The sequence below is a fragment of the Diadema antillarum genome, unplaced genomic scaffold (assembly GCF_040938485.1).
Source record: "Diadema antillarum isolate AM-2024a unplaced genomic scaffold, OU_Dant_1.0 scf00000107, whole genome shotgun sequence".
Lineage (NCBI taxonomy): Eukaryota > Metazoa > Echinodermata > Echinoidea > Diadematoida > Diadematidae > Diadema > Diadema antillarum.
In genome coordinates this window covers 3,167,138-3,180,886 of record NW_027270996.1, presented here as the reverse complement: position 1 = coordinate 3,180,886, position 13,749 = coordinate 3,167,138, and the positions used below count along the sequence as shown (strand labels likewise).

Here is a 13,749-nt window from a genome sequence, read left to right as displayed (position 1 = left end):
ATTTTAGCTATTGATGTTGTTATTTTTGTCATTATTTTTCATGTCAATTGCACATGTTTACCATTACAGTTGTCATTTCAGTAGTCTGTTTGTCCTGTCAGCCTTCATCACTCATCACAATCGAATGACAAGCATTTCTCTTGCATGATGTCAATGGCATGTGCTTCCTTTGCAATATCAAAACATGATGAATATTTCATATGTGTTCCTATCCTTACAGTCTGATTTTCAAGCACCGGCTGATGGTGAAGGCACAACTTGGAAGAGACATCCACGTCGACATCGCCAAGTTTAGGGTGAGTGCAAACTCTACATTGCCCGACATGGCTATATCAAAGACTCAACTTTCACCTTGATGGCTGGTCTGGCAGCTCTCCTCCTACTCAGTCAAAATCTTTACACTTCCAATATTCAATTTGTCAGTTTAGTCAAAATCTGTAGCTGTTCATATTTGACTTGTACTACAAAGGGTCCGAATGCCTAAATAACAAATGTCACCTCCTCCCATCTTTAGTCACTGATGTTTGCATGGTATGAGGGGGTTTTTTTGGTGTGTGTGTGTCTTAAACTTATTATCATGATATATTATATTCAAGTCTTCTGTGATATGGACCCGGCCCATTTTAATCAAACACTTTTTAATTGATTTTGCTGTTCTTTTTGTGTTCTCTTTTTTTGAGTTATTCATGTTTGTTTGTTTTTCTAAGATTCATCTATTGATGTCACTGATGTAGTTTAGCTGTCAGAGATATTTATTACTCAAGTGTGCATATATGTATATTATTGTGTTCCTTGTATAAATTCTCAGTCTCACCATGAATTTGTGAGTTCCTAACTCTGAAGCCCACATGTGTGCCTGACTACGTTCCTCTTTGTACATTCCTTTTGTAGGATGAGAGTGAGGACTATGTCGCCCTCATGTGGTACAAAGTGGCCAAGTGTTCCAAAGACCAGTTTGAGCAGCTCACAGCCTACCAGAACGCTGTAGAAGCATTGCGGGTAAGAAGTGTCTGGTTTCACACGTGCCACCTGTTACTCTAATGTTCATCAGCCATTTTTAGCATTCCTAAAATTCTATACCAATCCAGTGACATTGTATCATCTGGGGCTTGATGCTCTGCCAATAACATAATTCCAGTGACAAATAAAATCATTGTGAAGTGACATTCGCATAACCCAGAAGGGGCCGTTTTGAGGATGCTACTTTTAATTGTTCAATCTGTATTATTCCCGCCCAAACATCATGTATTGGATTTCACTCAACATGCCATCTCCTATGTATCCCATATGTTAGTGGGTATGTGTGATCACTTCTTCCATGAGTGCATCTTTCCCTCCACCCTCATTGTTGCACATTTGCTATATCTTATTGTGATCATACTTGATTTATGTAGAACACTGTCTAATTTTGTCATCTTGTGAGGATAAGTACACATTTTGATTATGTTGTATACACCTAAAGTAAAATCACAGTCATATCTTTTGCACTTTTTCTTCAACTGATACGCTACTCAATATCTACCCAAACATCCCCTATTCATGTTTTGTACCAATTGCATAAGAATAATTACAGAGCCAACCATAACTCTATACTATCATGTCGGCTCCTATTGCAAAATGCCATCAATCTATATATGCCATCTCATAGATACTTTGCATATTTTCTGAATTGAGTTGGTAAGAAATGCAAGCAACCACCAAACTAGGCCAACATCCAAGGGCAAATAAATTAGTGTATTTCTGTATGCCCTATGAAAAGATGAATATAGTATACAATATAAGTTTTTTTTTTGTTTGTTTTTTTGTTTCAGTCTTCTTCCACAAACTGGCAGAAAGTGGAGTACCTGGTGGAGTTTGCTGAGTGGCTGTACCTCAATGAGTTCCCCCTACAGGACTGCCAGGACCAGCTGGAATGGGCCGTTGACATCCTACTCAGCATGAGGATCAGGACTCGCAGTGCCAAGAAGAGTGCCAGTGAGCCCTCCCCCCCCAAAAAAACCCCAACAACAACAACAACAACAAAAACAACAACGACAACAAACAATGAATAAATGAAATAGAATTAAATTATGTTGATAGTAAATAGTAAATATGAAAATAAGAAAAAAACAACACGAGACATGATGCCTCTGGCATCACTTTGTGGCGGAGGCATGAAAATCAGTCTAGATTCTCATGCAAAGATACCTGGTAGCTTAGCAATCAGTAATACATTCTGAATGGCATCTTTTTTGCTTGATCCTTTTATCATACTTGTATGTGACTCATCACAACACTACCCTGATGGCGTTCGAGACTTTCAAGCTCCCCCCCCCCCCAAAAAAAAAACAAACAAACAAACAAACAAACAAACAAAAGAACAATCATACAAACAAACAACAGCATAGTAAAGTGATTTGATTGAAGAATTGGAAATTTTATGTTCCAGAAGTATTGAAAGTCTGATGTGAAATAGCTTTTTCTTGACTTCACTTCCTGTGGATCGTGAGTAATACTTCCTCAGAAGCTAGATTCTATTCTAGTCAATCTAGTATGTACTTTTTTGCTTTCCAAATTGAATCATTTTTGTAACGGCATCCCCTTGAATGTCTTGCAGAATGACTTTGGTGTCACAGGTGGAAATTGAAAGTCCAGACTCATCGCTCATTCTAAATGATAAACCACAACAGGTATGATAGAAAATCCTGATGCTGGTAATGATGTAGACTGACTACTCAATCTCTTACTTCTCTGATCATATAGCACGTGATGTGTGTTGTTGCTTTTGTTCAGCATCAGAGAGGAGTCGCAAGAAGCGAGGAAAAAGGTCGTCCAAGGTGGGAAGCCCAACCCGTGGCGAGAACCAACAGAACCTACCCCAGTCTCCCACTCTGACAGATAATAAAACCGCAGAGGCAAAAGGTCAGATATACCAATGGGTTTCAAAGACGCATCCCTCATTTTCACTGCAATATGTGCTCTTTTCTTTTATATGGGATGTTCTTATTGAACACTGATCAATCACAATGCATGTTCATTATAAAGAACACTAGTTTTCACACTATCAGGATCCCACATCTTATATTGAACTGTCATTGAAGATCCATACTTTGCTAATATCTGATCTTGGGAAGTTTCCCAGATCTGGGTCCTGTTGCATAAAAAGATCCAATAAAACATGAGTCAGAAAATAGAATGTAAGTCAGGTACATTTTATTAGCCCATCAGAATTGAGTATTCAAAGCCTTACGTTTGATTTTCTGACTTATGTGTGATTTCAAATTTTATGCAGCAGGGCCTTGGTGTTCTTTCTCTCACTTCTTTCACAGAAAAATGGCTAGTGTTGTTAACCTCATGTGTATAATAAGATTAATAGACATATAACTTCCAAGAAAACGAATTTTGAATGGAAATGTGAGGCTGACAACCATTCTTTCATTGATGCTGCAGAGAGTGAGAGTGATGGGATGGATGCCGCCCGCTACATCCCTGTCAAGAAGGAGTCCATCATCGGTCTCTCTGCCTCCAGCCTGGACCTCACCGCCGAGGAGATCACCAGTGCCAAGATCTTGGAGCATCTCGTCCGCATCCACACCATGCTGGCTGTGGTCGCCGGGCGGGGCTCGGAGGCTCATCGCAACTACTGTCTCCTAGCCTGGGGCTTCCTCACCAGACTCATGCAGGTTAGGAGCAGCACTGTTCAATGTTATTATCATTATGGTGGTATTTTCTATTTTTTTTTTATGATAATGGTGGTGATGGTGATGATGGTGATAATGATGATGATGATGGTGGTGGTGGTGGTGATGATGATGATGGTGATAGTGGTGATGATGATGATGATGATGATGATGATGATAGTATTGATGGTGATGGTGGTGATGGTGATGATAATGGTGTTGATGATGATGGTGATGAAGGTAATGAAGATGGCGATGGCGACAATGCTGCTGCTGATGGCGATGATGATGATAATAATATAATGATGATGATGAAGAAGATGATCATTCATCCAAATTGTGAAGGTATGAATATAATAATAACAAAATTACACCATATACACAAAATATACCATAGTGAAAGAGATTGCTGTCTTAGCCAGTCTGTTAATTGTTTCTTGTATATGATAGTAACAATCAATTGTGTATTCATATGTGATAGAGCAGTTCATCATTCATCTTTTTTTGCCATCAATCACTTTGGACAGGTGTCCATCAGCTCTGCTGGCCACGTCGCCAAGGAGCTGGCCAAGGCTGCTGCGGCCACTGACCAGGCGCCGGGCAAGGGGTCAGCCAAGGGCAAGAAGGGCGGAGCCGACAAGGGCAAGGGGGGAAAGGAGGCAGAGCCGGCCAAGGAGAAGCCCAAGAGGAAAGGACCCATCGATGCCGTGCCATCCTCCCCAGAGGACTGGGCTGGCTATGACGTGCCAGAGGAGGTAAGGATGATGTTAACCTGTTGAGGGCAAGTCCAGAGTATACTTGGGCAAGTGTCTATGGGAAATGCATGTTGTAGCAAAATCGGCCCGTCCTCAACGGGGTTAAACACAGTGTCATTCCATCCAGCCAGTATGACCCTTTCAAGTACTGACACTGTCCTTCCAGAAAATGCCCTGCTTCTATCGGTAACCCTAGCATTGTAAAGGTTACCTTTAGTTTAAACACTCGGGTCAAGAGGGACATTGTTGGGAAAACATCTTGTCTGAGGATGCGAAGCCAGGACTTCTGTTTAAAGATTTCAGAGCCTCATCCACTATGCTCAGTGTTCCTACAGTAGACTTGACTTACTGAGGGGAAAATAATAAAAGTGTGTCATACACATATAAATCATGGCATCGGGCTTTCAGTAACACATCCAGCTGAATACAGAACAAGCCCCAATTGTTCCAGAAGTTGCGATTTGATAGAGCTTTCATTTGGTCAGTTTGGTGCAAATCACCATGCAAAATTCAACGTTTCATCCCACACAAAATAGACAGGAGAATAGACTGGTAGTTTCACAACTGTGTGCAAAGATGTAAAGTACATTTGTATATGCAATTCACTTGTTGTTTATTTATTTGTTTGTTTGTTTGTTTGTTTGTTTGTTTTTTGGAGAAAACACATGAACATTTTAGTATGATATTGGCCACCACACATTGACAATATAGGTCCTCATCGTCAGGTGATCTGCAGGATCTCTATTTTAATCATGATTTTGATTCCTTTTTCTTTTGACACAGATCAGGGAAGCCTTCAAGCACGACCCATCTGGTGAAAGTATCAACAAGGAGAGCATCACCAAACCCGTATGTATTTACTCCATCACCTAAACTGTTTTTGTCTTGGTTCTAATAGGCCATGGACTAAGATCCCTTTTCTGGCTGGAGTTCATTAGTCAATTCTGTTGATGTTTGCTTCCATTCAGTTAACTCAAATTTTGAGTGATGTCAGTGCTTGTTTCTCCATACACAATTGTCTCTCACTGATACTTTGCAGACTTACAAATCTTAGCACTGGGATTTGCACTGTCCCAATCTTAGGGCACAAGCAACTTGTTGAATGATTGCGATGTATGCTTATTACAAAAGTGATTCCAAATCATATTTACATTTCTGTCATGACATGTAAGTACGTCTTTCTCTCAGATGCATATTAATGAAGAGATTGTCAAAGTGGCAGCGAATGACTAGATATTGTATTTCAGATTTGTAAATCAGCATCATACCAATTGATAACCCCAGTTACTTGCTATGTGTGTATGAAATTAACTGTAGACTTGCATAGGCTTGATGCACTGCATCGCTTTCTTTTGCCAGACTCTTACCCTGTATTACCTTGAGACCCTGGTGGCGGAGCTACGAGCGGCAAACTACAACCACCTGGTCTTCCCGGCCCTCAACATGGCGGAGGTCGTTGCCCGGGACCTGGTCTTGTCCGAGACCTGTGCCAAGACCTATCGCCTCATGTAAGGCCTGCTGCAGTGGTGCTTTACAGAGTGTCACCATAGCATGTGTCGCACTCCGAAATCTCTATGGCAAAATCATAGTCGTGACCATGCATGTACCCAGATCAACCATGTTGCACTTCGATCATGGGGCTAATGATTTTCTCTCTGCAAACCATTTTTTTTTCCCCTGCACAATGTGCTCACTTTCATCTCTTTTGGTCATTCAGTCCCTGCCTTCTTTCTTGTAAAACTGATCTCCTCGATAAGAAGTTAGTTAATGATTTTAGAAGGATTTTTAAGGAGGGATTCAGTAACTGAGGTCACAGATCAGACAAGACAGGATACAACTTAGAATCAATCGCTCTCTCTCCCCAACTTGTTTTTTTTTTTTTTTTTGCTATAATTTTCAGGTCATCCCCCTCTTACTTCCTTCTGTTACCTCTGTATTTTCCATGATGACATCTCTTTCCTGTTCAGAAATAATAATCAGAATAGTCATGTTTGTAGATACAACTGTCGTTGAGTGATATAAATTGAGCTCATCAATGCAAGAGTCAGTTCTTATACTATTGCTACCCCGTATGAAAGCATCAGTGTGTTAAGACTTTCAGTCCATTCTAAATCATGTTCTAGATCTCCATAGTGTATGGGGTCATTTTAAATATGCTTAACTGTCTCAATGTTTTATCCATTACCTTCCAGTGCTGCTGAGGTTTGTTGGGAGATGAATCTTCCTACTGCAGCAAAATTCCACGAAGCAGTTGTGGGACCCACAGCCCTCAGTCAGGACGAGCAGGCAAAGTAAGGATGAATTTCAGTTTGAGGGAGGCAAAGAGAATCCTACTGCATAATTCTTCTCCTTGTCCTCGGTGCATTTGTAAAACATTTTGCCTTAGTGTGACTCTGCTTAAACAGAGACTTTCCACTGTACATGGTGTAAAACATTTAATTTTTGTGGTGCAATACCTTGTGTGTAAAACTTTGCAGAATGTGTCTGGAATACTTCAAACCCACCACAGTAGAAGAAGAAGAAAAAGACTAAACACATGTCATTCAGTAAAAATGAAAGTTAAACCTGTTTAGGAAGTGACAAAAGCTCTTCTAAGTTGCTTGGTGTAGATGGACAAGAATTATGTGTTGTGTAAATGATGGAGTAGTATGAGGTGTTTAGTGTAAAGGATGGTGTATTATGAGGTGTCCAATATAAACGACAGAGTGTTATGAAGTGTTCAGCAAAAATGTAAGTGTTATGAGGTGTTCAGTGTCAAATGACCAGGATATTGAACTACACTTCATTAACCCTTCCCTTACACCAGGTCCCGTGATGAGATAGCCCAGCTGAGGGAGAGACAAGTCCAGGTAAAGAGAGAGGCCAGTCGGCTGGAGGAGATGAAGAGAGCCATGACTGGTCAGCAGAAGACTAGGACTGTCAGGACATTCATTCCTCCTGACCAGAAGGTAAGTGGGCCAAGGGGGCCAGTATGATCACCCCCAAGCCCTCCCCCCTCCCCTCCCCCATGTAGGCCTTACAGAATCCTTCTCCTCAATCTTTCCCCTTCCACACTGGGCCAGAACAAGAGTAGGCTACGGGGCCATACCCCCCACCCCTCCCCATCTCCCTGTAGTTGGTTATGTCACATTGCACTCCTAAAGTCTCTCCTCCACCTCTCCCCCCACCCCCCTTCCTCTGCTCAACTTCCCCATTTTCCTGTGAGGAGACGTGTAGGCCATGAGCCATTGACCTATCCAACACCCATGATCCGTCCCCATCCATGACCAGAAGGGAGGCGGACCATGGAGCATCCATCCTCCTCTGTGAATGACCCAGGATTTCTTTTTATACCAGGATGATACACAATGCACAACCTCAGAGAAAACCTTCAGAGTGTATCCTCACTGTCTAGTATGTTCTGATATTCATCTAGTAGTGGTCCTCAGAATAATTACAGCATCTTTAGCATTTTTCCTCTAGGCTGTCTGACAACAGCTATGTGAGATGTTGGGACACACCAAGCCTTTACTTTCACTTAATTTCACCTTAATTACTTGCAGACTGACATTGTTGAGGCTGTGAAGGGATTCAGAAAGTCTCTAAGTGCGTTGACCTTCAGGCAGGCATGGACTCAACAAGCAGAAATCCTCATCAAACAGGTTTGATGGCCATTCTTTACTTTTTAATTGATTCCTCTCATGGTACCTCAATCACTTTATACGGCTGGAATCTACTATTAACAGTATATGTTCATTGATCATATGTTCTATGATATGATGAGATCATCAAGTGGTTAAGATTGTGAGCATCATGTTCTACCAAACACATGCAGTTTGTACTGTCGTGCTACCATGAACTGTATACACCATATATTTAGCAGCAGTTTTGTTTCTTATGAATTTTATGAGGCAACTGATTTTGGGAAAATTAGTTACATGCCAAAACCTTACCTCTCGTAACACAAATGCAATGTACATTGCCTCCGAGTAGGAATTCTCTACTGGCCTTGTGAAAAGGGATGATGATTATTTCTCGAACCTGTTGCTATGGTTCTTGATTGCAAGTTTTGCATATAGCAAAAATTTTCTCCCAAGTTCCTATTTGCAATAAATTATACCTTGTGCAGAGATGCCAGCTGTTAGTTATTTGTGGCAGTATTTTGTTTTATATATTGTCTGCCAAAAATACTGCAAGTATCTTGGGAAAATGCTGTTTTTCCAAAATTGTATTACTACACATGTCTTTTGCAGAAAAAGGTAAAAACACAATTTTTCCATAAAGAATTAGTCTTTTACCTGTCAGAATGCTGCAATGCTTTTAACAAGGTTGGCATCCCTGCTTATGAGATTCATGGCATATACTGGACTGTGGAATATTTGTAGTACTCTGTACCCTTCAAATTACAAATCCCATTCCACTATCGGGATTGAGGTCCATATCGTACCTTCCCTTACAGGGTTACTACCAGTCGGCCCGTGAACTCCTGAATGAGGCCTACTTGTCAGCCCAGGCCTTTGAGGACACCTGGACCCAGGCCCACATCCTGCTAAACCTGGCCCATCTGGCCATTTCGGATGAGGCCAACTTTGGCCAGGCCATCAACCTGCTCAAGGAGGCTCAGGTCAGTGAGTGTGACATGACCGTCTGGACTCGTCCGAGATCAGCCTTGGCCTCGGCCGGCCGCAAGTGCAGCACCCTGGGGCAGCAAAAGTACTGCTCTTGAACTCTTTGTGCGCTATGGTGTAACCCCTCGTGTGCTACACTATTTTGAGACTGCAATGTATGACAGCACTTTTAGAAAACATCTTGTTGTTCAAAGCCATGTAACTTGTTATAAAACATCTGTAATAGAAATGCAGTACAGTATAGTCGTACCGAAAATTGCATAGCTTCACTGTCATGTCAAGTTATGACAAAGCTATGGCTGTTTTGCTTGCAAATGGCCAGTTTTCAAAACATACGGTAACCTCAAGTCGACTGCAAATTGCATTATTGTGCTAGTTGTCTCACTGCTAGTTGCACATGGTTACCACACATTGAGTTCTGTGTTGCTGTGTTATCATGTTTGCATGTGAGTGACTCCCCTTTTGATTTGTACCACTGACAGACCTTAGAGACAGATGAGATGTTCTGGCTGGACACCACCCTGCTGATGGTGGAGGCCTACCTGGGAGACATTGAGGACAGGGAGCGCAACAACAAGGCAAGGGCGCTCCTCATGAAATCCCTCTCGATGTTCAGCGCTCTGACTGAGCAGAGGCCCAACAAGGCTGGACTGATCTCTTACATCAAGGCCACCCTAGAGGCAAAGTGAGTTCAGAGATCCTCTTACAGAAGATTTTCATATTGCTTTTGTCATAGAAGTTTTGCACTATCATGAAACTTGACTATCTACAGATTCTCTGATTAGAAACTGACATAAAGCATGATTTGTTGATCAAAAATACTCTTCAGAAGAAAATTTGCAGCTACAACGTACCATGGAATTATTAGATATCATGTAGCAAACATTACCTTGGCATTATGTATCACGATTAGATTTGAACACGACAAGGTTTGCTACTTACAAATATCTGAATTTCCAGTGAATGTGCATGATGTTTGACTGAGAGGAAAATAAACATCATGGCCATCAGCTGAAGGTGCGATCTCTCTTTATTTGGACATGTATATACTGGCATTTTACATCACTGAACAAATCCATCTTTCCATGTAGTTTTCTCAGCCGTCAAAAAGACAGCATTAAGCAAGTCTCAGGGTTAAACAGACAAATGAAAAATGATGATTTATCTAGGGGTCTTTCTTGCTTCTAATTTACAGTCGTGAGACACTATTTGTCAGCATAAAGAGAGATATATTTCTCTGATGGCACATGCCATAAATAACTGGAAGGCTGTCACAGTATTAAAGAGGAATAATTGTTATTATAGGCTTGAGACAAGGTCAAAGATATGTTATTGTTTCTGGTATACTCCCTCCCCCTGCCCAGGTATGCCAGCATCCAGGTGAACCAGGTCCTGCACGAGACGAGAGACACCATGCAGCCCAAGGCCCACCGGGAGCTGCAGACTGCCTGCCAGAAGTTTGAGCACAGCGCCCAGGAGATGAGCCAAGCCGGCTACCAGAGGGAGGCTGTCCAGATTATGCAACAGCATGCAAACATCCTCAGGTATAGGCCTACTTCCCATCTTTATTTAAAGCCTGATAAGTTTGAAACACACAACAGTTTTCTGACTAATATGATGTTTTTTAGATTTTTCACGGCGTAAGCTGTCCAATGGCATATAGTTTGAATTTATTTTATTCATTTATCAAGTTTGTGCTTTCCAAACTTATGCTCACTGATCAGAAGTATTACAGCTGAAAAGATCAGTGACTGAATGTAACAAATACATAACTTACATAATACACACTAGATAGATAAAAAGGTTACCAGTAAGACAAACTAATATATTGATACACATATTTTAGCATGATATATAAGCATGACAAGTTACAGTCAAGTGTATTTAGCTCGTAAAGGGTTAACCGTCACAATCCTGTCATCTTTACTTCTGCCTTCTGCCAGGCTGTTTACCCGCAACGCATTGTAATCAAGTGTCATGTTCAGTTTGTAAAGGGTTAACTGTTACAATCCTGTCATCTTTACTTCTGCCTTCTGCCAGGCTGTCTACCTGCAATGCATTGTAGTCAAGTGTCATGTTCAGTTTGTAAAGGGTTAATCATTACAATCCTTTCATCTCTACCCCCCACCACTCCACCAGGCTGTTTGCCTGCGACAGTCATGACAAGGAGCTCCAGCACAAGTTCCTGCTTGAAGCCTTCACCCTCATGAAGAAAGTGGTCGTCACTGCTGATGAACTCCTCATGCACACCCTCACTCTCTTCTCAGTCCCAGACGTAAGTCTCACATACACACACACACACACACACACTGACCCGAATTCACAAAGATGTTTTAGATTTAGGCCAAAAAAAAAAATTGTTGCATTGGCGTAACATGAGATTTTCAAATAGGGTCGGTCAGGCGGATTTTTTTTTTTTTTTTTTTTTTTTTTTTTTTGCTAGCTGCATTTTACGTGTAAAACTCGTGCTCAGCTCAGTAAACAGTTACAACTGCTGCACCGAATGTGCTGTGTTCATCTATTCTACAAATCATTTATGAGGCCGATATTACTGGAATTATACCCCTTCACAGAATTTAAAGATGTTGAAATCCCTATCCTGAATGTTTTCACTTCATATTTTACTATTTTGACTTAGATAAGATAGATGCAAATTGACCCATATGTACGATCTTTTCATCGCACACGGCGATCTCTATTACAGTCCCACATATACAGATTCGTGTAAGTTCTCCACACAAGAAACCTATGGCAAAACTGTGCACAATACATCGCAGTCTGAATGCTACGTATACACTGAATAAATCTTGTTAGAGTACGTGTCCGTGTTGGAAACAGATGACGTACTGATCAAGGAAGGCTTATGCGAGGCGCTAGATCTCTCCCTCGTACATCCGATATCCCCAGAGCCGTTTCCACTTCCGGGTTTGTGCGATCGCGATCGCAATCAACAAGATATTTGATATCGATAGCAAAAAAAAATAATAAAAAAACATGGGGTCGGCGGAATTTTTAGGGTCGGGCGGGTTACGCCAATGCAACAATTTTTTTTTTTTGGCCTTAGTGTATGGATTATGCAAACTTTGTATGTGGGAATATGCGTAACAGATCGCGATGCTGGCAGACATCCAGTAATGAATGCACACTGACACGTGCATGTGAAGGGTACTCCTATTTTACAATGGATTTAGTTTGTGTGCTAAATTTATAACGGTAGATTTGATTTATACATGTACTACCTTTGTGAATTTGGGCCGATGTGTTTATCAAACTTTGATCTGCTTTTCCTGGGAAATAAATGTCACACATATAGACAAAGAGCCCTCTAAAAGATTGATTTATGCTGCTGTGTTTGGCTTGGCAACCATAAAGATTTGCACTAGGAAGATATTCAGAAATCAATAGGATGTTGTAGTGTTAGAATTATGAATAAAAAAAAAGTAACAGTTAATGTTGTCTAATTCCTGCTGTGCTCTGTGGCTCAGTAAAATTAAACAGCTTACTCCATCAATTTGATGAGAAGGAAGAATGATTCAAATGTGGAATTAGAGTATTCCAATAAGATTAACAATGTAATCTGTTAAAAGATCTGCCTGAGGGCATATTTGTTCTTGCTTTGGTGTAGATTCATGCTTTTTCCTTTTATGGTTTTTCTTATGCTGTGTGTAAATAATTTTTCACTCTTGATACACAGAGCTGTATATAAAAATTTTCTCTAATAGTTGATGCTACAATTATGAACATTATCATCATGACTGTTATCAGTATCATTATCAAAATCATCGTTTAAGATCATTAAGCATTCAATATCATTACTCAGGGCACACAGCGAAACAGTGTGACAAAAATGTACATTTTCCTGTGAATACCCTATTCCACCCTCTGCTCTATACGAAATAGCATAATATGGTTCATATACAGTATACCTATCTCATGCAGCAATGTTCATGTATCATACAAACTTTGTTTCCATTGATCAGGTTTCTTTGACTTGATTGAGTTATATGAAATATTGTGTGTGCACCACAATGATGGGAGTTTAGAGTCTTTCAAGTTAGTTAACTATAACGTTACATATTAGCATGTCTAACATTTCATGCCAGATGAGAAACGTGAGTCTGCCGGTGCAGCGGGAGGCGTGTGCAGCCAAGCTGACCCTGAGTGAACTCCTCATCGACATGTTGGCCATCTTCACGGAGGAGAACCGGGTCTACAAAGTGGCCGAATCAAGGAAGAGCTCATTGGAAAAGGTTAGGAAGCCTTACAGTTTAAGACAAGGTTGAACACTAGGATGGCTTGTAGTCTCCAATTCTGTTTTTTTTTTTCATACTAACAGGACGTGTAGCCTGAAAGATTTCCTTGTGCCTGTTCATGATTTGTATGTGTAACCTTAACCCTATTTTCCCCTCACTATGAATTGCAAAATTTAGCCAGTTCAGCCATGATGATTCTATAGAGGCAGATTCACAGTACGTGGGGATTTTGATCATGAAGTAAGTCTAGATACGTTGAATTACTGATTTTTTTTTTTTTTTTGTATTTCCCCCCCCCCCCACAATGCACATCAGTTATCATGCATTCATGCAAAATCCTTTCACTATACAGTTCTTGTTTTGTTTGTTTGTTTGTTTGTTTTTTGTCATTTTAATATAGTTTTTTTGATAACATGGTCATCTCTGCTGCAGTCCAAAACTATTTTAGAGGCTTATATGAATGTGAATAGTCATG

At 40.7% G+C, this 13,749-nt stretch overlaps 1 protein-coding gene across 1 annotated transcript in view; it reads left to right on the top strand.

Moving 5' to 3' along the window:
• LOC139719207 (cilia- and flagella-associated protein 46-like) overlaps nt 1-13,749 on the top strand; it is a 77,452-nt gene that overhangs the window by 40,291 nt on the left and 23,412 nt on the right. The window contains exons 29-44 of the mRNA XM_071630636.1: nt 221-296; nt 892-999; nt 1,812-1,974; nt 2,773-2,901; nt 3,430-3,662; nt 4,187-4,414; nt 5,198-5,263; nt 5,774-5,922; nt 6,607-6,705; nt 7,221-7,362; nt 7,957-8,055; nt 8,853-9,017; nt 9,504-9,706; nt 10,386-10,565; nt 11,161-11,296; nt 13,125-13,271. Coding sequence (XP_071486737.1) covers nt 221-296; nt 892-999; nt 1,812-1,974; nt 2,773-2,901; nt 3,430-3,662; nt 4,187-4,414; nt 5,198-5,263; nt 5,774-5,922; nt 6,607-6,705; nt 7,221-7,362; nt 7,957-8,055; nt 8,853-9,017; nt 9,504-9,706; nt 10,386-10,565; nt 11,161-11,296; nt 13,125-13,271 — 2,323 coding nt within the window. The remainder of the gene's footprint in view (nt 1-220; nt 297-891; nt 1,000-1,811; nt 1,975-2,772; nt 2,902-3,429; nt 3,663-4,186; nt 4,415-5,197; nt 5,264-5,773; nt 5,923-6,606; nt 6,706-7,220; nt 7,363-7,956; nt 8,056-8,852; nt 9,018-9,503; nt 9,707-10,385; nt 10,566-11,160; nt 11,297-13,124; nt 13,272-13,749) is intronic.